We start from the raw sequence: 22571 nt of genomic DNA on the forward strand, positions 1-22571 counted from the left end.
TCTTCTGGGGCCTCAGGGGTCTGGGGCTCCTCAGGACAGCCTCCAGCAGTATAGACAGAGGCAAAGAAGGCATTCAGTAACTCCGCCTTCTTTTTATCCTCTGTCTCCACGGCCCCTGCCTCATTCATCAGTGGGCCTACATTGCCTCTAGTGTTGGCTTTACCTGCAATGTATTTGAAGAAGCCCTTTCTGTTGTCCTTGACCTCTCCCAAGGTTTAATTCCAAGGAGGCCTTAGCTTTCCTAGTTGCCTCCCTACATCCTCTGACAGACTTATATTCCTCCCAAGTGGCCAGCCCCTCCTTCCATGATCTGTACACCCTCTTCTTCCACTTGAGTTTGCCCAGCAGTTCCCTGTTTAACCATGCAGGTCTCCTGGTACCCTTCCTTGACTTCCTACCTGCTGGGATGCTCTGATCTTGAGCTCGGAAGAAGCAGTCCTTGAATGCTAACCAACTATCTTGAGCCCCCTTACCTTCTAGTACCCTGTCCCATGGGATTTCCCCTAGCAATTGCTTGAAAAGGCCAAAGTTGGCCCTCCTGAAGTCCAGGATTGTAATTCTGCTAGCTATTCTGTTCCTGCCACATGAGATCCTGAACTCTACCATCTCATGGTCACTACAACCAAGGCTGCCCTCAACCTTCACCGCTTCAACCAGACCCTCCTTGTTAGTGAGGATAAGATCCAGCAGCGCTCCTCTCCTAGTTGGCTCATCCACCATTTGCATCAGAAAGTTATCATCAATGCACTGGAGGAACCTCCTGGACTGAGGATGGCTGGCTGAGTAGGCCTCCCAGCAAATATCAGGGTAGTTGAAATCCCCCATGACAACCAGGCCCTGTAATTGAGAGACTGCTCTCAGCTGCCTGTAGAAGGCCTCATCACCCTCCTCATCCTGATCTGGTGGCCTGTAATAGACACCCACAACAGTATCACCCCTGCCAGCCTGCCCCTTAATTCGCACCCACAAACTCTCAACTCGCTCCTGATCCGCCCCTGGACAGAACTCAATACATTCTAGCTGCTCACTCACATAAAGAGCAACTCCACCACCTCTTCTTACTGGCCTGTCTTTCCTGAACAGGACATAGCCATCCATGACCACATTCCAGTCATGCGAGGTGTCCCACCAAGTCTCTGTAATTGCCACTAGATCACAGCCCCCCGACCGAACACGGATTTCCAACTCCTCCTGTTTATTCCCCATGCTGCGTGCATTGGTGTACAGGCATTTCAGGGAGCGAGCTGAGCACACCGATTTCACCCTAATGAAGTGTCCAAGCACAGAGCACAGTCAGGGTAAGACTGTAAAGCCAAACTGATCTCCGTGCCTGAGGTAAACCTACGTGACATTGCTTCAGTTTGTTCCTAGCTGATTCCTGGCAGCCAGCACTGTCAGAAGACATATGGTCAAAATAAGTCTGGTAATTCTGATACCAGATGGTTCAATTCAGCAATGGTTTAGCAAGAGTAGGTCTCAGAGTAGGCTCTAAAAGGCCTGCTCTGTGTTACCTTTACACAGAACAAGCTTTCATGTCAATAATTTTCCTTTTAGCTAGAATAATAGAGAATAACAATAGGTTCTGAAGCAACCTACATGTTTTGTAGATAGAGTTTGTTTATGGGATTGATAACAAGGTTCTAGTATACAATGATTCATGCTGTTTACGCTTAGTCTTAGAAAAACAAAGGTCTCTGCTAATTATAAAAGGGCCAAAAGACAAAACAAAACTGTAGAGAACAACTTTGTGATGTCTAAATTAACTTGATTCATAAACTCTTGTGTCAGAGGAGAGATAAGTCCAAAACGATATCTTCTTCTTGAGAACACATGTAAACAAGAAGACCTTGACCACGCTTGCTCACAAGCACGATTAAAGGGGGATTGCAACCACCAGCGACCCCCAGAGACCACCCAAGACCCCTTCCTCAATTTAGTACGCATGCGTAAAGACATTACGTAATGCATTACATAACGTAAGGGGTTTTTTTTTTTGGAATGGGTGGGCTTTTCTTATGTATATAAGGAGCAAGTTTTTGTTCTTAGGTGTGCATACTAGGAGGAGAGATCCCCCATGCACCCAGCGCTGCAATAAACCAATGTCGGCTTTCTAAACTATCACAGAATCACAGAATCACAGAATCAACCAGGTTGGAAGAGACCTCAGGGATCATCGAGTCCAACCGCTGCCCCTACACCACCCTGTCAACTAGACCAGGGCACTAAGTGCCATGTCCAGTCTTTTCTTAAACACATCCAGAGATGGTGACTCCACCACCTCCCTGGGCAGCCCATTCCAATGTCTAATAACCCTTTCTGTAAAGAAATTCTTCCTGATGTCCAACCTGAACCTCCCCTGGCGAAGCTTGAGGCTGTGCCCTCTTGTCCTATCGCTAGTTGCCTGGGAGAAGAGGCCGACTCCCACTTCACTACAACCTCCCTTCAGGTAGGTGTAGACTGCGATAAGGTCACCTCTGAGCCTCCTCTTCTCCGGGCTAAACAACCCCAGCTCCCTCAGCCGTTCCTCGTAGGTCAGACCCTCCAGACCCTTCACCAGCTTGGTTGCCCTCCTCTGGACTCGCTCCAACACCTCAACATCTTTCTTGAAGTGTGGGGCCCAGAAGTGGACACAGCACTCAAGATGCGGCCTCACCAGTGCCGAGTAGAGAGGGACGATGACTTCCCTAGACCGGCTGGCTACACTATTCCTAATAGAGGCCAGGATGCCATTGGCCTTCTTGGACACCTGGGCACACTGCTGGCTCATGTTTAGCTGGCTGTCTATCAGCACCCCCAGGTCGCTTTCCACTGGGCCGCTTTCTAACCACTCTTCCCCCAGCCTGTAGAGCTGCATGGGGTTGTTGTGGCCGAAGTGTAAGACCCGGCACTTGTTCTTGTTGAACCTCATGCCGTTGGTCTCGGCCCATCTATCTAACCTGTCCAAATCCCTCTGAAGGGCCTTCCTCCCCTCCAGCAGATCAACACTGCCACCCAGCTTGGTGTCATCTGCAAATTTACTGAGGGTGCACTCAATCCCTATGTCTAGATCATCTATAAAGATATTGAACAGCACCAAACATCATTTGGTTTGGAGAGTTTTCTTGGTTACTATTTTCCAGTAACAATTCTACCTTTGAGCACACTAACCCCCTCTTGCTGATGCATCTCGAGGGAGGTCCTCTTCCTCCTGCTGCTGTACAGCAGAGTGTGTATCTCCTCTCAGCCTCTTTGGGGTTTCCGCTGGGGAAGCTTCTCTGGGATAAACAGTGTTGAAATGTCTCACAAGCATCCCAGCTTGAGAGACACACTTTCGACAGTTACTGCTGGCAGTTATTAGTCTTACTGAGAAATGGCAGCTTATGCCTCACGGAAATCAATGGCTTGAGCCGCCTAAGCTGCCTCCTTGGTGCACTGCACAGTGCCCGGGCTTAAGCATGCAGGTAAAGACATGGGCACTTGAAATGTAGGTGTCTGGGGGATGAGGAAACAAGAGCTGTGCAGAGGCAGATGGAGTCCTCATTTGGGATCACATAATGCATGTGAGGCTTCTGCTTTGGAAAGCCAGACTCGGTAGAAGCACGAGGACTGGGCAATCCTGCTGGTGAGATCAGCAGGCCACTACATCCCTCCTGCTAGGAAAATCATTCAGAGACCTACAATACAAGATAAAATGCTTTAAGGCATTCCCCCTGTAATAACTAGTGAGCCCCAGCTTACCTGTGGGTGTGGATGCCTGGAAACCCAACCCTGCTCATTCTTCAATTAACATTTGCAATAATGCAATAAATATGTACGTATAATAATGACAGGCTTCCACCTCATGAGCTACTTTTTTCAAGCCATTCCACTCCCATCCCTCTGGCAAATGGCGAAAGAGATGCTTACCTCTTTATTTGCCCATTGCAGCGGTAGCTGCAGACCCTCTGAAACAATTGCAGAAACTACTTTTGAAAATTGACTATTTATAGCTTAGTAAAAATTATTTTGCAAATGTGACTTTTTCTTAGTAAAGTCATGCTTTTTAACCGCCAACATTACAGCCCACCCAGATCTGATTATCATTTCCATTATTTTTTCTATTGTTGAAAATGAGTTACAGTGGAATAGCATAAAGTGCACTGATACATTGGCAGGTGCATAAAGACAAGCTTACACTTACTAGTTTAATCCTATGGCATTTTGCATTTCTAATGTGTGAGTCACTTTTGAAAGGTTGAATGTCTTCCCTGTAAGAATCTGGCAAACCTTGAAAAGTTCATTATGTTAGGAAGTAACTGCCCTCTTATTTGCTTTCTTCCCAGGAGTGACGCTCAGGTGGCTGCCAAGAGATTTTTTTTTGGTCAGATCATAGAGCGAGGTTACTGCTTACATTCAATAGCCGTGACTTTGCAGAGTGCCGTTCAGAGCAGTACAAAAAAATATGTTACGCTGAAGCTGCCTTAACTGCACAGACGGTTCAATGGGTCCTTTACATCAGCACCTCAAGGCAAAAACAGAGCATGAAAACATTAAGATGAGACAATGCATTAAGTGCAATTATCTTTCATCTGTGGGGACTGGGCATCAGGTTGCAGTTATTCTTAGTCTGATCTCATCTAAGGCCACTGTGATGCAATTTGGTGTGACTGAGGATCCCTGAGAGTGAGGTACAGACCTGATGGCATCTAATTCCTCTCATTTGTCAGTATTAAGCTCGAACAATTTAAAGACTGAAGTCTTTCACAGGCCTGCAGCTTTGGCCACCTGGATTATTGCAGTTCAGTTTCTGAAAATGATGACAACTCCCTGCAAATTGCTTCTGTTGTGATGAGAAGATCATTCCTCTCTCTTGATATATATATTTGACTTGTCATCTAGTTTCCAATGCAACAGTGTTGTGAAAGGAATGAGACCATTTTATCCAGAAAAATCCCTGCAGGCCATGTTCTTATTTCACAGTAAAAAACTTTTAACAGATTTTTTTTTATTTCATTTGTTTCACTGCCATTCTATCAGGCTCTGTAACTTCTTTAACTGGGGTCAGTGACCTAGTGTGGGGTCTCATCTTTACGCTCTGGTCCTCAGTCTTAGCCACTGAGAAGGAACTACTAAAACAGCATCACTGTTGGGATGGCGAGTTTGGAACACGAGCGTCTCCTCACACAAGTACATGTGTGTGCAGGCATGTGTGTGTGGGTGTGCACATGTCTGTCCATCAAGAGGGTTCTGTCTAGTCCCCTGTAGGAAAAGATCCAGTTCAACACATACCTGTCCACTTAATCCAGCAATTTCATAGCATTATTGAGCAAGTTTTCTAATTTGTTCCAATTCCTTATCTCTGCTTTGACTGCCAGAAGCTGTGCTGAGGTAGCCTGGAGGCTAACAGCATGGTCAACAGGAAAATGAAAGGGGAGCCTCACAGTACAAGCCTACAAAGTCTCAGAGTGGTCTTCATTGCTTATGTTCAGGTTTCTTATTTGACATATGAAAAGGAATCAAAGAGCATTAGTGGCAGGAAACTGCCTCCTGTGTGGGACAGAGGCACCAGACAGCTGGACAGACCTTTTGTCCTGGGAGGTTTGCTCCTCAGCCAGAGTCCAGAGTTGTGATGTTGCAGGAATTGCTAAAGTTCATTTAGCTACTCTTTGCCCTTCAACCACGTAGATATCAACGACATAGAAGTTCACAGTAACTGTGGGGCCACTAGGGAGACAAACGGAGGAGAAAACCCAGTGACAAACAATATGGAAAAGGCTGAAGTATTCCTTTTTTTTTTTTTTTTTTTTTCTTTTTCTTCTTTTTTCTTCTCAGTACTCATAGGTAAAGCCTGGTCCCAGGCCTCTGTGTGTAGCAGCATGGTTAGGGAAGGAGCTGGGAGATCTAACATCGGGAAAGCAACAGATGAGGGGCTATTTAGAGAAGCTAAATGTTCAGTAAAGTGCTGCACTAGCAGGCTGTGTGAGTCTGAGACTGCTGCTCTATTACCTGTGAAGCATTATGGTGGCTGGAGGAGGTCTCTCATGACAGGATACAGTCTAATGTGAAGGCAAGAAAGGATTAGGTAAACTATATATGAAGCCAATCAGCCTCACCACAGCCACTGGTGAGATTATGCAGCAAGGGCTCCTGGACTTCATTCCAAGACATGAAGGACAAGGCGGCAATCAAGAACATTCAGCGGGGATTTGCTAAGGGGACATCAGGCCTGGACAATGTCATTGCCCTTCGTGGTGAAATGACTGGGTATGCGGTCATGTGGAGAAAAGTAGGTGTAGTATACTTCAGCTTTAGTAAGGCTTGCCCCTTGTCTCTAAGAGCATTCTCATTTGGAAGTTGTGGAAGTCCTGCTGGATAAGCAGACTGTTAGATGGCTTCAAAACTGGCTGCCTTCTACAATGGTGACAATTAAAGGCTTGACTTCTGGACATTGACTGGTGACAAATGGAGTATCCTGGGGTAAATACTGTGACTGATATTGTTCTACGACTTCATCAGTGAGCTGTACAGCGAGGTAGAGCACATCCTCAGTACATTTGGGGACAATACTAAAAAATCAGGGAGTGGCTGCTGTGACAAATGGCAGATCTTCACTCCAGAAGGACTTTGAGAAAACTTAAGGACTGGACCAACAGAAATCTCATGAAGCTGGACAAGAAAAGTGTAAAACTCAGCAGCAGGTGCAGAATATGCCCCTGTGTCAGCACAGACTGAGCAGCAACTGCCTGAGTAGCAGCCCTGCTGAAAACATCTGGCAGTTACAGTGAATGCCACGGTCAGTATGAGTAAGCAGCACAGATAAAGCAAACTGCATAATGGGCTATGTCAGGAGTGCAACCCCCTTTAGTCAGGAGTGATGAGGACATACATGTAATATGGTGAACAGTTTGAGGATGCCCAGTTCAAGGGGAAGCAGAGAGACTGAAAAGGGCATGGTGGAGGGCTACCAAGATGATCAGGGGTTTGGGGGCACCCAGCCTATGAGGGCAGACTGGTAGAGCTGCACTTAGTCTGGTGAAAGAGGAGGCAATATGACAGCACCTTCAACTGCTTAAGTGAAGGTATGAAGCTGATGGGTCCATGGTCTTCTTCGTAACAGTATATAACATAGCGGGGGACAACGGGCACAAGTCCTGAGTTGGAAAGTTCATGCGAAACTTTAGGAAAAGTATTCACTCAGAGTAGAGAAGCGCTAAATGGGTCACGCAGAGAGACTGTGGAATTGCCATCCTTGGAGAGTTTTTAAGGCTTGTCTACACAAAACCATACCTGATCTGATCTAGTGTTGATGATAATTTGACTTTGAGTAAAACACCTCCGGAGGTCCCATTCCACCAACACATCTGTGTTTAGCCCAGGGAGTGGCAACTTTTCAAAGTAAGCATTAGACTACTTGCTAAAAAGAACAGACTCCTACTGATGTGGTCACCTGTCTTTATTGCACTGCTGCTGCTGCATCATGCTGGGACTTTGCTGTGCACGCTGTGGGGATAAAAATTTGGTAATTTGTGTGCACCTGACATACTGTTCAGCTATAGGAATTTAGAAGAGTGAAAAAGGCCAGAATGTAATGAGAACAAGTTGAGACTTCATACAGATAACATACTATAGGACATGTTTTTTTCCTTCCCCCATATTTCCCCGAAAGACTATTATGTAATTCCTACTCAATCCAGCTTCCCAATAGGCTCATGCTAATCAACCTAGATTTTGGTCTTTCTGAGAGCAGCGGTCTGGGGACTAGACTTCCTCCTTGCTATCCTGCTTTTCCTCTCCTTTTACACTGAAAGACTGATTGTTCATGCATTGTTTTAGTTTCAGATTCCAATAAAATGAATAATACTAGAGGACTTTTTTCCTGGTAGGCTCATCCAGAAAGAACTGGCAAATAGTCAGGGAATTGTTGGTTAATGTGTTGTAAAAATGAAAGATTGTGGAGACTACAAAACACTGCAGGAATTATATAACAAATGTTCCCTTTGAGATTTCTGCTTCTGTGGTGTACATACTGTCCAACCCTCTTAAATCTTATCTGTTGATATCTGCAAAAGCTACTTGCAGGTGGCTCCTGTTCACTCACAGCTTGCACCTTGTGCTCTGCTCAGGGCTCCCCGTTTGTGTCTTGCAGAGTCACTTCACTTGAACTGTCTGGCTTAAAGGTCTCTCTGCTCTTCCATTAGGTAACTTGGAGTAGACATCACTTAGGTGACATGACAAATGACAGTCGTTGTATACATATAAGTATAACCAGATGCAGTCCTGTTTAATTATATTTAATGGCTTTACTAGATTTAATACATAATTAAAATAAATTCCAAGGGTAGTGATTAACTTAAAACATATCAATACATTTCCAGGGGGCTGGGTTAAGATATAAAGGTGAACAGTCTGGTATTCATCGAGGCAAATGTCATTTTTCTCTTCCTGCTTCTAGTAGAGATGGAAGCAGTTTTGTTTTATTGCCACTTTGTTCTAGGCTTAGGGTGGTGATGGAGGCTCGTGTCACTGCAGTCCCATCTTCCTTAAAATCTCTGGAAAATTCTGCAGACTCTTTCTCCGGTTTGATTTTGAAGGAAGGTGTTCTCCTATCAACAACACACATCACCAGAAAATCAGGTACAGTCTAGAGGAGTCTAAGTCACTGTGTATGTGTAAGAACTTGTTAGGCATCTAGCTCAGCAGCAAAAATCTACCAGGCAGAGGGACTAGGATTTCATATCATAGCTTGTAAGATTTTTACAGACTCCAAATGCAACAGAAAGTGATTTACACTACAGGCCAAATTTCTGAATTTGGCTGTGTCTGTGTTCTACATGCCTGTGTTTGGATTCTCTAAAAAGCCTTTGAGGAAAGTATTCAAACAGTGCAACTTTAGACAACTGGTTTGGCTCCTTAAATTAGGAGGCTGGGTTCCTTTCAGACCCTGCTGGAGAGAATGTTCAGAGGAAAATCCAAAGCACCTGTTGTAGACTCCCGCTCTGATTCCCTCATCTGTTAGAACAAGTCTGTCTCCATTGAGGATACAGGTAACCCAGTCTTCAGATCAGATACTTTATTTCAGTAACTTTGGTGCCTACAACAGGTGATACAAGAATTCCTCTGGGTGTCCCAAGTTTAAGTCATCAACCACAGACAGGATGTGGCTGACTATAATGAGGCCCATTTTTAAAAAATGTCTGTAGCACATCATGAATGACACAAACCATTTGAGGCAGGGTCATACTCAAGAATAACGTATTTTACTGGATTAGTGACAGAGGAGTGGGACTTTTTGACCTCAGGGCAATCTTGCTTTGTAGGTGACTGCTACCTAAGCACAAACAACACTGACGTCTGTTCAGCCTTGCGGCACAAAGCCCCTACCTCAGGAGTGAGCTTTTGCTGGTTAGTCTTTCAGCAGAGTCTCTGTCTGGAATGTCCCACAGTCTTGTCTGGGAGGTCTCTGTGTGTGGAGCGAAAGGCTGCCCCATCACTGTGGAATGTGATCTGTTACTGTGTCCTGCAGAGTCAAAGAACGCAAATAAAAACGTCTGAAGTAGTGTTAGAGCCAGAGTTTGCCATTTCTGGGTACACAACAATTTTCTCTGAACATCATTGTTATAATCGTGCTTTGGCTTCGGCTTCCCTTCCAGTAAGCCACCACCTAGTGAGGTGTCCAGAAAGAGATCTAGATTCAGAAGAAAAGCTGTTGATCAAGACCCAAAGCAACTCCTTAATAAAAGGATGAATACAGCCCTTGGGCAAAGCCCCTCCCTGGGAATAACCTGATGCCAGGTGCAGTACAACTGAAAGGCTGCTTTGCAAGTTACCCTGGGCATTCTCCTGCCAGGTCATTACACTGCAAGGTGGCAGGTGACTTGTGTACTGCTGTCTAACAGAGGCAAAAAGGACAGCTCAAAATGCCCCAGACTAAGGACACCTTCTCGTTCTCTTCTCTTTCTCTTCTCTTTCTCTCACCATCACTTGCTAAAAACACAGCTAATTCTTCAAGGAAGTGAGAATGTACCTATATTATTCTGTAGTGATTGCAGCCAGTCCTCCATCAGTGTCTGAGACGGTGCTGCGAAGAAATACTCTGCTCCATCTCTCAGCCTGTAAATAAGAATAGGAGAAGGTGAATTCTAGTTATTCTTGCCTTATACCTTCTGTCCTTAAGAGTGGGGCAAGTACTGTAAGACATTTCAGTAATGCCTCCTAACAGTCTTAGGTCACTGTAGGCAAATACAACTGTACAGGTAGCTGTGTAGGTTTTTATTAGTGCACTTCTCCATAAGACTTACCGCAACATGAAGGCATTCTCTTTCCTGATGTAATTTACCAGCCTTTCACATCTGGCGCCAGGAATGCTGAGGGACAGGAGCGTGGATACATTCTGAAGGAGGACGAAATTAAAACAAAATGTCTTCTGCGTCTTTTCTGCCAGGATTCAATTCCATAACAACCTGCAGGCTGACTACACACCCCTATGATTTTTTTCTGCTTCTAACTTTATAACTAGGATCACTGAATAGGAAGAACCACAGAGGAACAATGGACTATTGCATTATATCTTGAAGGCAATTCTTGAACAAGATACTTCTTGTAGGGAATATGTTTGAAAATTTCTGAAAGCTTATTATTCTCTTATAGTTGGTATCAGTTGAACAATTGTTGAATTCTCACTCAGCTGACATTTGAAAGAGAACTGATTATTCCAGCCCCAAACCAAAGCAAATGTGACTCTATTTTCTTCTAAATGCATTTTTACATGGATAAACACAGAGATTACTAGAAGGATTCAAAAACCAAATTACCTTAGATGCTTCTTTTTCATCATTGTAGAAATCAAGCTTTAATCCATCAAGTTTTACATAGAAGGATTTCCAAGACCTTGAGCCTGGCTACATGAATGGAAATGGTAATAAAATCCAATTATTATCTATATATTTTATTGGAGCAATGAAATCTTTCATGTGCAACTTCCACAGGAAGCCAGGAGCTGCCCAGATTATGATCACAGAAGCTCTCTTAGTCATGATTATCTCCTAGAAAAACAGAACCTGCTGTAATTTCTGGTGTAGGTGATTCAGGAAGGGTCTCTCTGTGAGTCAGGAATGAACAAATGACATAACCTGATGCAAGCAAACTCTGCACCATATTGCAGTCAGCAACATCTTTGAGAGAAGGTGGCTAATCAAAGTTATGTCTATTTTTGGCCACTAAAAGCTCCACTTTTTTTCCCAGCTGGAATGCTGGCCCTTGACTGCTGGTCACAGTCCAGTTCTGTTAAGTGTGTGGTTTCAGTCTAATGTGGCTGCTGAATTCTTCTTCATTTTCTAAACTAACTTCACTGGAATGCCACTGAACACTGCAAAAGTAGCTGCTATTTCCTACCCCAACTATGTACCACTGAAAGGTTAGCCTAGTGCCATGAGACCCTTCTGGATGAAGGATCCTGTTACTTGTGTATATTCTTATTTTATTATGCCAGTGAATCAAGCTGACAATTTGGTCATTCAGAGAAAAGGAAGGAAAAAGTCCTGAGGAAGATAAGTCATAGTTTTTCTTGTTTGGTAATGTGGAAGTTCAGTATCACAGCAAACTAAACTCGGAGTACCCAGAAGACAGGACAAACTAAATTTCTCTTCTAGAAGATGGAGTCCACACCAAACTCAATTTTTTAAAGACGTCTTTCAAGTTAAAAGTTTCAGAGGAAATATTCTATGGGGCAAACAATCCCAGACAACTTGTTTATGTGCAATACCTCAGCAGACACTCAGATATCTACAGACTGGTGGTGAATATTAGAAAATTTCCTGCCCTGTTCTGATCATTAGCCTACTGACCTGAAGTGCTATTCTTTCCCAGGATAAGAATTTAGATTTCAGTTTCATTCAGCCCTGGATTAAGCAAACCACTTCTTCAAAGATAAACAGAAACCTTAATTCTCTTCTAGTACAGTTCAAAATTATAAGCATTGGGAGCATGGGAGTGAGGGCTTCCTCTGCCAACAAACCATCACATGCTGATACAGGGTCTTGAAGCTTGTATTTTTATTTTTTTTAAATATCGGGGTTTTTTTTCCAATTCAGTAGATATATTGAAACCTGTATTTATAATTAGGGGAACATAATTAACACGTTCATACAGCCTAGGCTCTGGTTCATAAATCCATTAAATGTAGGCAGACCCTGTGTTCTGCATGACTCCCATGACAGGCAAAAATTCCATTGCCTCTTTCTCTTACGGACTTGATCAGGTACTGCCAAAGTCAGTGGACACTTCTTCATGCTTTTTAGTGGTAACTGAATTAAACCCTCAGTCCTGAGCTCCTCTTCAGCAAGAGTTTATCCTGAAGAAGTCAGACCAGATCTGGACTATAACTCAAGGAAAGATGAATTAACCCAGAGTGATAGCATTTGTTTCTACCTGTTGTCTTCCTGGAAGGAGCTGGTCTCTCTTTTCTAGGAATCCCTCCATGTGCTGGAGACTTGCAGAAACCTGAGACATGCAAGAATATTGCTGTTTAACTTTAAAATGGCCTCTAAACATATGTCATAATTTCTGAAGGTCTCTGTAGATAAATTCCACACAGAGAAATTGATCTCTACTGCCTCTAGCCTTTACATTCCCAGCAGAGCTAGAAATCCTCTCTAGGTTGCAGTCACATCTCTGATATACTAACTAAAGGAAGAGAATTCACATCCTTCTAGAACAATTTGCTCATGGAATTTGCTCTATCATGGTGTATTAACTAATTAATATTATTTTTATATTATTAAATACAATTTACAATTTAAATTGCAATGCTACTGAGTTACACCAAAGTATAGTGTTGTACTGGTACACTTGAGTATGTGACAAACACATTCCTGTCAAAGTGCAAGAGGGGAAGGGAAGAATTTTAACCTGTCCATGAGTTAACAGTGCATTTCCTGCCAGGGTGAGCAAACAGAAGTTGCTGTTTCCAGTCTTGCACCAGGTCAGTGCTTTGGCAAGGGTGTCACTAAGTCCTGCCTCACTTTGACTTCTAAACTCAGTGGACACTAAGCACCACCACCTCACATAGAGGGTACGGGTAAATCAGCAGTCTTGCCTCTCTGTGAGACAGCGTCTCCTGGCTCTTGTTGAGTGCTCTGCTGAGTATTCAGCAGCATGAATAACCTGTAGTTTGGGAAAGAAAACCAGAAACCAATACAGTTGTCAAGACCTAGGCTATAAAGCTGAGCAAATTTAAAATGCTTTTAAGCTACACCTAGCTGCTAAAGTCAACAACCTTTTTTGAAAACTGTATCAACTACAAAGGCACATAAAATGACTCTTGCTGTTTGGATCCATGAGTGTATCCACTGAAATGCCCACTGTATAGTGCCCTCTGTGACTTTCATACAGAACTTCCTGTATTTCCTTTCTTCAACTAGCACAGGGTAGCAGTTTTGTGAGGAGAGAGCCAGGAATCCCTGGGACTTACCAAAGATGTATTCTCTAATCTCTCCCAAGAGGAGTTAGACAGCAGTAAGTTTCGTGATTTATCTAGTGACCTTTGGCCAGGCTCGGGTGGAGTTGCCATTAGTTTTGTTTGCAGGTTGGAGAAAGAGGAGCCTCTAGCACTTTTTTCCTGAGGTGATAAAAGGCCTGTGGCATAGGATTCTGACAAACTGCTGCTGCATTGCTGGCTTATGGGAGTAGGAGATAAAGGAGAGCTTAAAGAACTGTGAATTTCCAAAGATGTAGCTTGTGGACCCACCGTCTTCAGTGTAGATGGAGTGACAATCTCACTGAGCCTCCTCTCAGCTTTCATTTCTGTTTTGTTGCTGCTCAGCCCTTCTGGGACTCCCTCAGCCATGAATTGTTGGAATGTTGATGGAGGCTTTTCAACAGGGGAGAAAATAGTTTCAAGTGGGGCCACCGAGGACAGGCTGGGTAAGGGCACAGATGGCAGTGGCGTTGTGCTCTTTATCTCTGTCACTTTTGGTGGTGTATTCCTTTTGTCAGATGTTTTTCTTTTCAGAGAGGGAACCCGTACAACTTTGCCTTTATCCTTCTGCTCACTCGCTTCTGTGTCCACTTGTTTCAGAAGATTCATCTCCCTCTGTAGAACACAATATTACATTTTCTGAAAATTACCTTCATTTCATTTATGGGTACTTACCTAAGATTTTTTTTTATTTTAAACAGGGATAGTTTTTCAAACACACTCTCTCCTAGCATTGAATTTTAAGGCCTGTACTTCCATTGGCATTCTTAGAGCGAGAACTGAATTTAATTGCTATGTGCTGAGCATTATTTTACTGCCCAAACCATGAATACTGATGGCAGTTAATCTCAAATACAGTGAATCCCCCCCTTGCTAAGTTCTCTAGGGGCTGAGTCTTTAATAAGCTCTAGAGAAACTATCTCTTCTGTGGCATTGCTTCTTTAAGTTTGCTGTAAGAACAGTGAGTATCCAGGGGTGTTCTCATGGAAAATTTTAGAGTGGAAGACCTTTGTCCCTTCATTTAGTCAATTTGCACATCACTGAACAAAAGGCAGACTCAGCTAAGCTAATTTTTGGCCAAATGCCAAACACAAAAGCTATGTTTTGCTGGTTATTTCAGGAAAATAATTTTAAAAAACATTGAAGCAGGATCTGGGAGGCTGACTGAATATTTTTGGTACCTAATACAATCCATTGTAGAACTCTGATGCCAGAAGGAAAAAGGCCTATCTCTGCCTTGGTCTCCCTTTATTTTCAGCCCTTTGCTATCCTCCAGCACTGCCAGGTGGCTGCAGCTCCCTACTGAAACCCTGAATGAATCAAAATCTCTCCATCTGTATAGCGAGGAATCACCCTGTTGTCACATAGCAATGCGCACTACACGCCCTTTTTGCTGCTCCTGGCAGAAGAAAGCTTCCACTTCTCCCCTAGAGCTTTTGCAAGCTAGTTGGACTCTTTTGATCCACATACAGGTCTTGTTCTCAGCTGCTCTATCTGCAATATCTCAGCTTTGGTCACTCATTTACTCCATCTCAGCACAGGAGTTCATTCTTACATGGAGTGACTGAGCCCCAAACATTCAAGAACCCACATTATCGTGTCTCACACGCAGAGCATCAACCTTCTACTTCTCACCTTTGTTTTCCTGCTGAGCTGAGCAAATTTCTCCTCCTGAGCTGCAAGCATCTTCTCAAAATCATGGTGTTTCTTCAGTAATTCCTCTACTTCAGACACTGAATCCTGAATGGAAAAATTATCAGATACAGAAGTCCAAAATCAAGTCCATCAGAAGGGATTATGCCTAAGATTTTCAGATTTACCTATTCTATTTAGCCAAATTATGATTCTGAAATTTTTGTTATTGAATGTCTAAACCCCTGCTAGCATGTGAAAAATCTTAATTTACACTTAAAGAAAAGGTCTGTAGCTTGCAGTCTGTCTGCTGCACATGAAAAAAAAGAGCTCAAATAACAAACTTTTTTTTCCTGCAAAGCCATGTGGTACCATGGCTTCCAACTATAACTGTTTACATACAGATTAAGTACTTGGATTCTAGCTTGTGCTGGACACAGAGTTTACTCCTGCCCTACAACATAGGCATCTTAAACCTCTGTCTTGCTCTTTGATTAGTTTTCAATACCTGAGTTTATGACATTGTTTTCCCATCTTATAAACCATCAGAAGATGGTCAACAATGAGGAAAAAAACCTATGGATGCTGGTGTTTAAATAGGAATTTGAAAGCTAGCTATAAAGCCATCTGTGCAAGACATTCTACCGCCCAGCACAAGGTGGGGAAAAACCCTTTTTCCTTTTGAAACAGGCTCTCAGTATGACAGGGAAGGTTGAACCCTCTGCAAGTTATCTTATTATGTCAAAAAATGGTCTGGAATTCTCCCCAGTCTTCTACCATCCCCTGGAAGCCACCATCTCCTGGAGCCCATCACCATATAAAATGCAGTGACTGTCCTGGGCTCACTTCTGTGAGATGACAGAGCTCCTGCCCTTTGTAATCTCAAGGGTACATTACTGTTTAGATTGTGATTAACTTGAGGCCCAAGATGATACATGATCCAAGCACTCTATGTATGCTAAGAGACATTTCAATAGTGTTGCACTGTCGTTACTCACCCCACTGCTAGGATCTGAAAGAAAGCTCTCCTTGGCAGCCAGCCAAGCTTCTGCTTGTTCTAGCTCTCTGCAGAGCAATTGAATCTCCCAGTTTTCTTCATATAACTCTTTCCTCATGTCCCAGCTCTCCTTTACCTTCTTCATCAGCTCTGACAGCTCTAACAGCTTTTCTTCAATCTAAAAAAATAACATTTGCAATGCCAGGAGGTGAAAAAAACGATCAGACTTTCATGTGACAGCCAACTAGCACGTAATCTGCCCTCATGATCCAGAAGATGTCTTCTAAATAACTTTGTGTTGCTAACATAGCTCAGAAAGGATGTCTGAGTCCTCATTTTTCTTACTTGAATTCATTTAGCTTGTATGTGTATAGCTATATATTATAATTGCATGCATATTCCACATACTGTATATGACCAATATTCTGCTAGATGCTTTCCCATGATGAAAATTTATACCCAAGCAATTTGTATTATAGAATTAGTGAGAACTAGAAGATTCAACAAATACATTTCATTTATGGAAAGGCAATAATTGAGAGCCTTAAACTGTGGAAAGTTCTCTAATTCTTTCTATAACAGAAGAATTGTAATCTTGCATAAATTCTGAAGATGTGTTTGATGGTATGATCTTTGGATCTACTGACAGTATCAAGACAAGCCTGGGACTGCTGCAAAGGTTGAAGTCTAAAGGTACATAGATAACAGGATCACGGAAATTTTAACATTCTTATCCCTTTGTCTCTAAAACATTTCTGAAGAATTACATATCTTCTGATCTACTCAGGGACATCGCTCCATCCTATCGTTGATTGCATTGTGATGTATTTTATCCTAGGTCTTGTGTAGTTAAATGCTAAAATCTCATTTATGTGGCACATCTTTTCTGTGGAATAGCAATACGTCCCTACACCCCCACACAACCATAATCAATCCAGTGACTATTCTTTTATACCCAGCTTCAAAAACAGTTTTTAGAGGAGTAAGAACTTTAAAAGGTGTTTTCATTTTCTACATGTCACATGAAGTCTGCAGCTTTTAATATAATCATAGAGATAATAATAATAACCTGATTGTCCTGTTTAGTTCGTCTGTTTTGAAAGAGAGACAAAGCTGCAACTCCTGCCTATTTAATCTCTTCTTTGTTCACTCTTGTTTGTAAAATATTTATCTTATCAACATACCTCTACAGACATGAAATGTCCATTCTTCATCAGGTCACTTCCTGCCCGCTGCATTTCTTCATATTTTAGCCACTGCTTCTCTATCTCACGCTTGTATTCCTCATGACGCTTGATAAGCAGTTCAGCTCCCAGGACATCATTTGCCAGTTCCTCAGATATCACTAGTGCATGCATCTCATTGGCCCAGGCCCTACAGAATAGAGTCCAAAGGGTATAAATGGAAGGAATCTGCGTCTGTTGGATACTCAGGAATGCACACATCCTGTGGCTGTGGACACATATACAGACTTTTATTTGCTCACAAAAGATAGGAATATACAAATACTTCGATGAAGGTTCACTCATGCATCTATGGATTTTTATAACCTGATACAGTATTCCCAGTGCTGTTTCAATACATAGCCTGTTAGAAAGGCAGCTGCAGCATCTACATCTACTGAAGCATTGCGCATTCAAATCCTCAGAAAAGAACTGTAACTACAAATGCCTAGGCTGTACATATTCACAGTACTTTTATACATGGTACAGGGACACAGAGACTTTCAGATGTCCATCTAACCTTATCAACATGCATGAAAGTACTTCATATGCATGCAGAGCAATCATGCAAAGAAGCATATTGATACATACTTTTTAAGGAGAATGTTCTACTCCATGAGCCTTAACTGGCATAAACCAATGCATCTTGATTTACCTGAGCTCAGGATCTATCCCTTAGCATAGTACATGTCCAGTAGTCAGTGGTAACCACTTCACTGTCTTTGTATTTCTACTTTTGTCATGGATTAACTCTTTCATTAACTACACTGAACTAAAAATATCCATATATCTTCCATGAGAAATCCTGTTTAAAAAACACAATTTCCATCAAAAATGTATCAATTTTGATGAAAATTACATTAAAATGATAAAATATAATATTTTAATGTTGGTCTGCCACTTTGAGTATAGCATATTTCCATTATTTATTTCAATTTTTACACTAGACCTCTGCTTATAGATACTTTAGCATGTTTGATTTAAAAAAAATGAGATGTTTAGCTCAACGTATCTTTTTTAAAAAGTATGTTTTTAGATGCTTTAAACATTCAGCATTTTCTTCTAATTCAGATTAAAAAAGGAAAAAAAATAATGGAATTTCCCAGCAACTGATTTTTTTGCAAAAAACTGACCCCTAATAAGAATGGACAGAAGAGTGTGTGCACGTGGACAGTGGCATAGCAAGTGTGCAAAACACCTTCAGCACTTGAGCAAGTGCTAACCTATTCTAGAAGGTTATTTTTAATGTAGTTGCTTTGACTCTGAGAAAAATGGGCACTGGTGTCTGTATAGGTGTACAAATTACTTGACTATCTAGCAGAGGCTCCCCCATCTTCCTACAGAATCAACAGTATTTTCAATTGGAATTATAAGGCTACCAAATCTATCCAGAGTGACTGAATTCTCCAAGACTGTCTAGGAAATAGTCTAAAAATGTGGGTTTGTCATGCACACTGTGCTGAAGTGGAGTGGCATGGTCACCTCTGATTGTGGTAAATTCTGTGAAGTGCTGTTGAGAAGTTGCAGTGTATATTCAAAGAGATTTGCAAGCAATCTGCAGAGCACCTGGGACACGAGTCAAATAACTGACAGGTGTAATTTAGAAAATCCTGTATGGGAAAGACAAGAAACAAGGCCCACTGCCAAACTCAAGGGGCCAACACATACATCAGCTCCCTGCAGTCATTGAAGTAGAGCTGGACTTGTTCTGCCTGGCTCAGTCTTGCCTTCCTCTCCAGAAACTTCTTGTCCAGGCTTTCCCAGCACTCATCCACATCTGTGAGTCTCTCCATGATGTTTTCCTTGACTTGAGGGTATGTGAGGCTGAGGTGCCAAGCCTTTCCCCGAATCCGTTCCAGCTCTTTCATGATGGCTCCTAGATCTCTCTGGAACAGAGACAGAATGGATTGTAAGACCAAGTCACTACTTATATCCATCAAAAACAGATTTTAAAGATGGTGCATATCTTTTCTAGCCACTGGCTGCACAGAGGCTGGAAACACGACTCTGTCAAGACTTTTCCTCTCAGTTTCCTCCTATTGCCTTTTAACATTGATCATCAAACATCAAAGAAGCTTCTTTAGATGTGACACACTGACTATTTTAAGTGTAAAGCTGAAGTCTCTTGTAGTTCAGATGACACCTTTGCAATTGTAATAACAATTTGGAATAGATTTTAGAAGAGAAGCTCATCCTTAGAAGCAAAAGCTTTAATAATATAATATCATAATGTTAAAAATAGAAAGGCCCCCTTCTGTGAAGCACAAAGAATATTTCAGGGTGCAATAAATTTGTCTTTTGTTGATCTGCAAACAAGGCACTTGAGACGATTTCAAATCAAGCATCAGTCTCCTCTTTTTTTTTTTGACATTTATGCTTTTCTGCCACTGCTTCATGACAGATCTCCTTACCTCTACTCCTTCAAGCTGTCTGAGAAGTGTCTGTACACCTGGAAGATCATATCCATAATCTTCTATATCCACCACTGCCTCTTTCTCCTGCATCCAGCCCTTTACTTCATCCACATCATGATCATACTGGTGAACTTGTCGGGCTGCTCTTAGATTCTGGAATAAAGAAACAATTTAATGGTAATAGTATACGTCATGTCTGCAGCACAAAAAAGGGCAATCCTAATATGTCCTAATGCAGTACAGACTGGACAAGAGCGGGAGTGAAACATCTTCCCAGTTAAGTCACCTGAAAGTGAGGTGGAGAGCATTAATTGCCCTCTAAAAGTACCTTCACAACCACAGAAAGTGTCCTAAAAAACTTGCTTGGAATAGAGGCCTGCACTGCAAACAGTGAAAATAAGAGGAGTTAAGTGAAAATTAGGTTTTCTGAAATGAGAGGATTAAAACATGTTCTAATACTATTTTACATTGAAACTGTATATTAACAATTATGCATTAACTGCTGCCAACAGACAATAGTGGGCTTGAGCTACTTCATAAGCAAAATGTGTGTGTAACGTAGTGAAAAAAAAGAGTTGAGGACATCTGACGTTTTATGTTCTCCTTAAAGCAAACAAAAACGTTGAGTTCTATGTGACCTCTCTGCCTTTCCAAACACATCTGTGACTGCAGTTTCACAAGAGGAGTGAGATTATTTAACAGCTAACTGCTGCCAAAAGGTAGGGGTTTTGGCTTTGTGTCCTCTATCACCTTCTCTCCCATACTCCTTCTTTGACTGAATAAATAACTCAGCAAGAAAATCTGGAGAGTTTTCCTCTTGTTTAATAAGCTGAAGTAGTTCAATAAAGAGTCCAATGAGTGCCAGAGCCAGCCTCCTGGTTAGTGGTGGTAAACCGTCAGATTGGCTTAGTTTTTCAAGAAACCAGAGCTAGCAGTGAATTAAGGAAAACAGAATTACTCCAGGCTGATAAATATCTTTCAAGTATAAGCTTTGCCAGGAACAGTAGGGTAAGCAGTGTCTATAAAGGGAAATAGATCAAGAAAGAATACAACAGAATACACCCATTGCTCTTATAAACCTTGTTTCTACATGAGCAAGGCACTGGTTTGGGAAAGGAAGAAGGACATGGGAAACTGCAGGGAATACAACGCCCTAGTTTTTCATGTATTTCCTACCTCTGTCCTTGTCTGGATGTCATGGCATAGTTTCTCCCATGTCTCGTTGATTTGCTTTGTTCTCTTCTGGATAATGTCCATCTTGCTGTGGCCCTCCTTCTCCAGTTTAGATGCTAATTCATTTAAGGAGACAACTTTGGAATGTCCCAGAGGTTTCACCTCATTTACAAAATCTTTAAACTTTTTCTCCAGCACCTGTGGGACAAAGGGGGACACAGACTTAGATATAAGAATTTCTGCCTACCTCTATGAGAGAGGCAGAAGGAATCACTTTCTCTGTACTGTATAACACAAAAGCTATGTATTGCAGTCTACAGATGCAAATCACTGATAAACCCAGATGATCTGGAGTCAGAAGAAGGCATCTATTGTCTTGATCATTTAACATCTTATGTCACAGAGAAAAATCATCCACATCCTGACAAATAGATGCTGTCCAAATCAAAAGCTAAGAAACATAACCTGTTAGGCTGTCCACATATGCAGCAGTTGTTGAAGAGCGGACACTATGAATTATACCTCTCCGCACTGTGTGCCCTGAGGAGAAACTTATCCTTGAAATCAGCAGCTAGAGGTGTGAACGCTGAATCCCAGTGTTTTCCACTGAAATTGTTAAAAGACCATGGCCCTGGTCATGTCAAATATTTTAGGCCCTGTCAAATTTATAATCAGGGCCAGCAGTGAAGTGTGCTAATCTCATCCCAAGAAAAAGCTAACTTTCTGATGCACCTGCTTTTTCTGTTGGAAGATGTTACCTCAGAGAGCCCTGTATAAGCAGACAGAAATGAGTATGAGTTCTTGCTGCAGAGAGAACTGGTTTTCTTAGTTTTTGTTACTGTAACATGCTTCACTGTCAGCAGCTACACAAAAATTGCAGCAAATATATCCCTGCTTTGCCACACAATACATACAATACCTTTTATTTTCTTTTACCTCAACATCATCTAAGTCCTGCGCATAGTCATCGGACTCTGCTACAGACTGTTTACTGGAAAGCCATGCATCCACCAGCTGGAATTCTCTTTCAAACTGATAGAGCTGGAACTGTTCTTGCAGGCGTTTTCTTTGGGTCTCAGCCTTCTGTAGGAGAGACTGATAGTCTGCTAAGATCCCCTGGAGCTTTGAAATTATGGCTGGACTGCAAAGAACAAGAATCAGAAGGTATGTCTTTGTTTTACTGTTCTTTTTGAACATTGTCTTTTCTGACAGATTGAATTTGCAACACCTTCAAAATACAGAAGAAACCAGATAACATCATGGAGTTATGCCAAGATGTTAAAACCAGCTTGTTCAGGAAATTAAAGTATCTCACACGAATGGCTGCTCTTTTCACTTCCTCCTCCCCAGATACAAAAGCAAACTGGCAATGAAAAACAGTGAACTGTCAAGAATGTCTATCTCCTTTCCCAAGCACAATGTTTTTTGAACCTTTATGGTGAGAACTAGATGATAGTTCCTTGGAATAGACAATGGACAAAGAAGCTGATCTGCACTAATTGGCATGTTATTAAAAAACAACAGTCGTGAAAACATTAAAACAATCATGAAGCTTTTTGGGGGCTGAGTGTGTGTGATGGTGGTGAAGGAGAGATTGATGTCCCCTGAAGTCGTATTTCTGAACAAGCCATCAAACAGCTACTGAAGGTTGAACTCTTCGATATTTGCCTTCTCTGGGCATTTCTGTTAGACCTGGAGCA

General features: G+C 42.2%; 1 protein-coding gene across 1 annotated transcript in view; it reads right to left on the reverse strand.

Annotated features, from left to right (window-relative positions):
• Window positions 1-8256: 8256 nt before the first annotated feature.
• Window positions 8257-22571, reverse strand: part of SPTBN5 (spectrin beta, non-erythrocytic 5) — a 107542-nt gene continuing 93227 nt past the window's right edge. The window contains exons 54-67 of the mRNA XM_068398214.1: window positions 21808-22012; window positions 20875-21069; window positions 19696-19851; window positions 18953-19170; window positions 17246-17435; window positions 16063-16239; window positions 15068-15172; window positions 13427-14047; window positions 12385-12456; window positions 10770-10856; window positions 10257-10348; window positions 9983-10068; window positions 9340-9475; window positions 8257-8561 (exon numbers count right to left, since the gene is read on the reverse strand). Coding sequence (XP_068254315.1) covers window positions 8387-8561; window positions 9340-9475; window positions 9983-10068; window positions 10257-10348; window positions 10770-10856; window positions 12385-12456; window positions 13427-14047; window positions 15068-15172; window positions 16063-16239; window positions 17246-17435; window positions 18953-19170; window positions 19696-19851; window positions 20875-21069; window positions 21808-22012 — 2515 coding nt within the window. The 3' untranslated portion in view covers window positions 8257-8386. The remainder of the gene's footprint in view (window positions 8562-9339; window positions 9476-9982; window positions 10069-10256; window positions 10349-10769; window positions 10857-12384; window positions 12457-13426; window positions 14048-15067; window positions 15173-16062; window positions 16240-17245; window positions 17436-18952; window positions 19171-19695; window positions 19852-20874; window positions 21070-21807; window positions 22013-22571) is intronic.

This window comes from Nyctibius grandis, chromosome 4 (genome assembly GCF_013368605.1).
Source record: "Nyctibius grandis isolate bNycGra1 chromosome 4, bNycGra1.pri, whole genome shotgun sequence".
Taxonomy (NCBI): domain Eukaryota; kingdom Metazoa; phylum Chordata; class Aves; order Nyctibiiformes; family Nyctibiidae; genus Nyctibius; species Nyctibius grandis.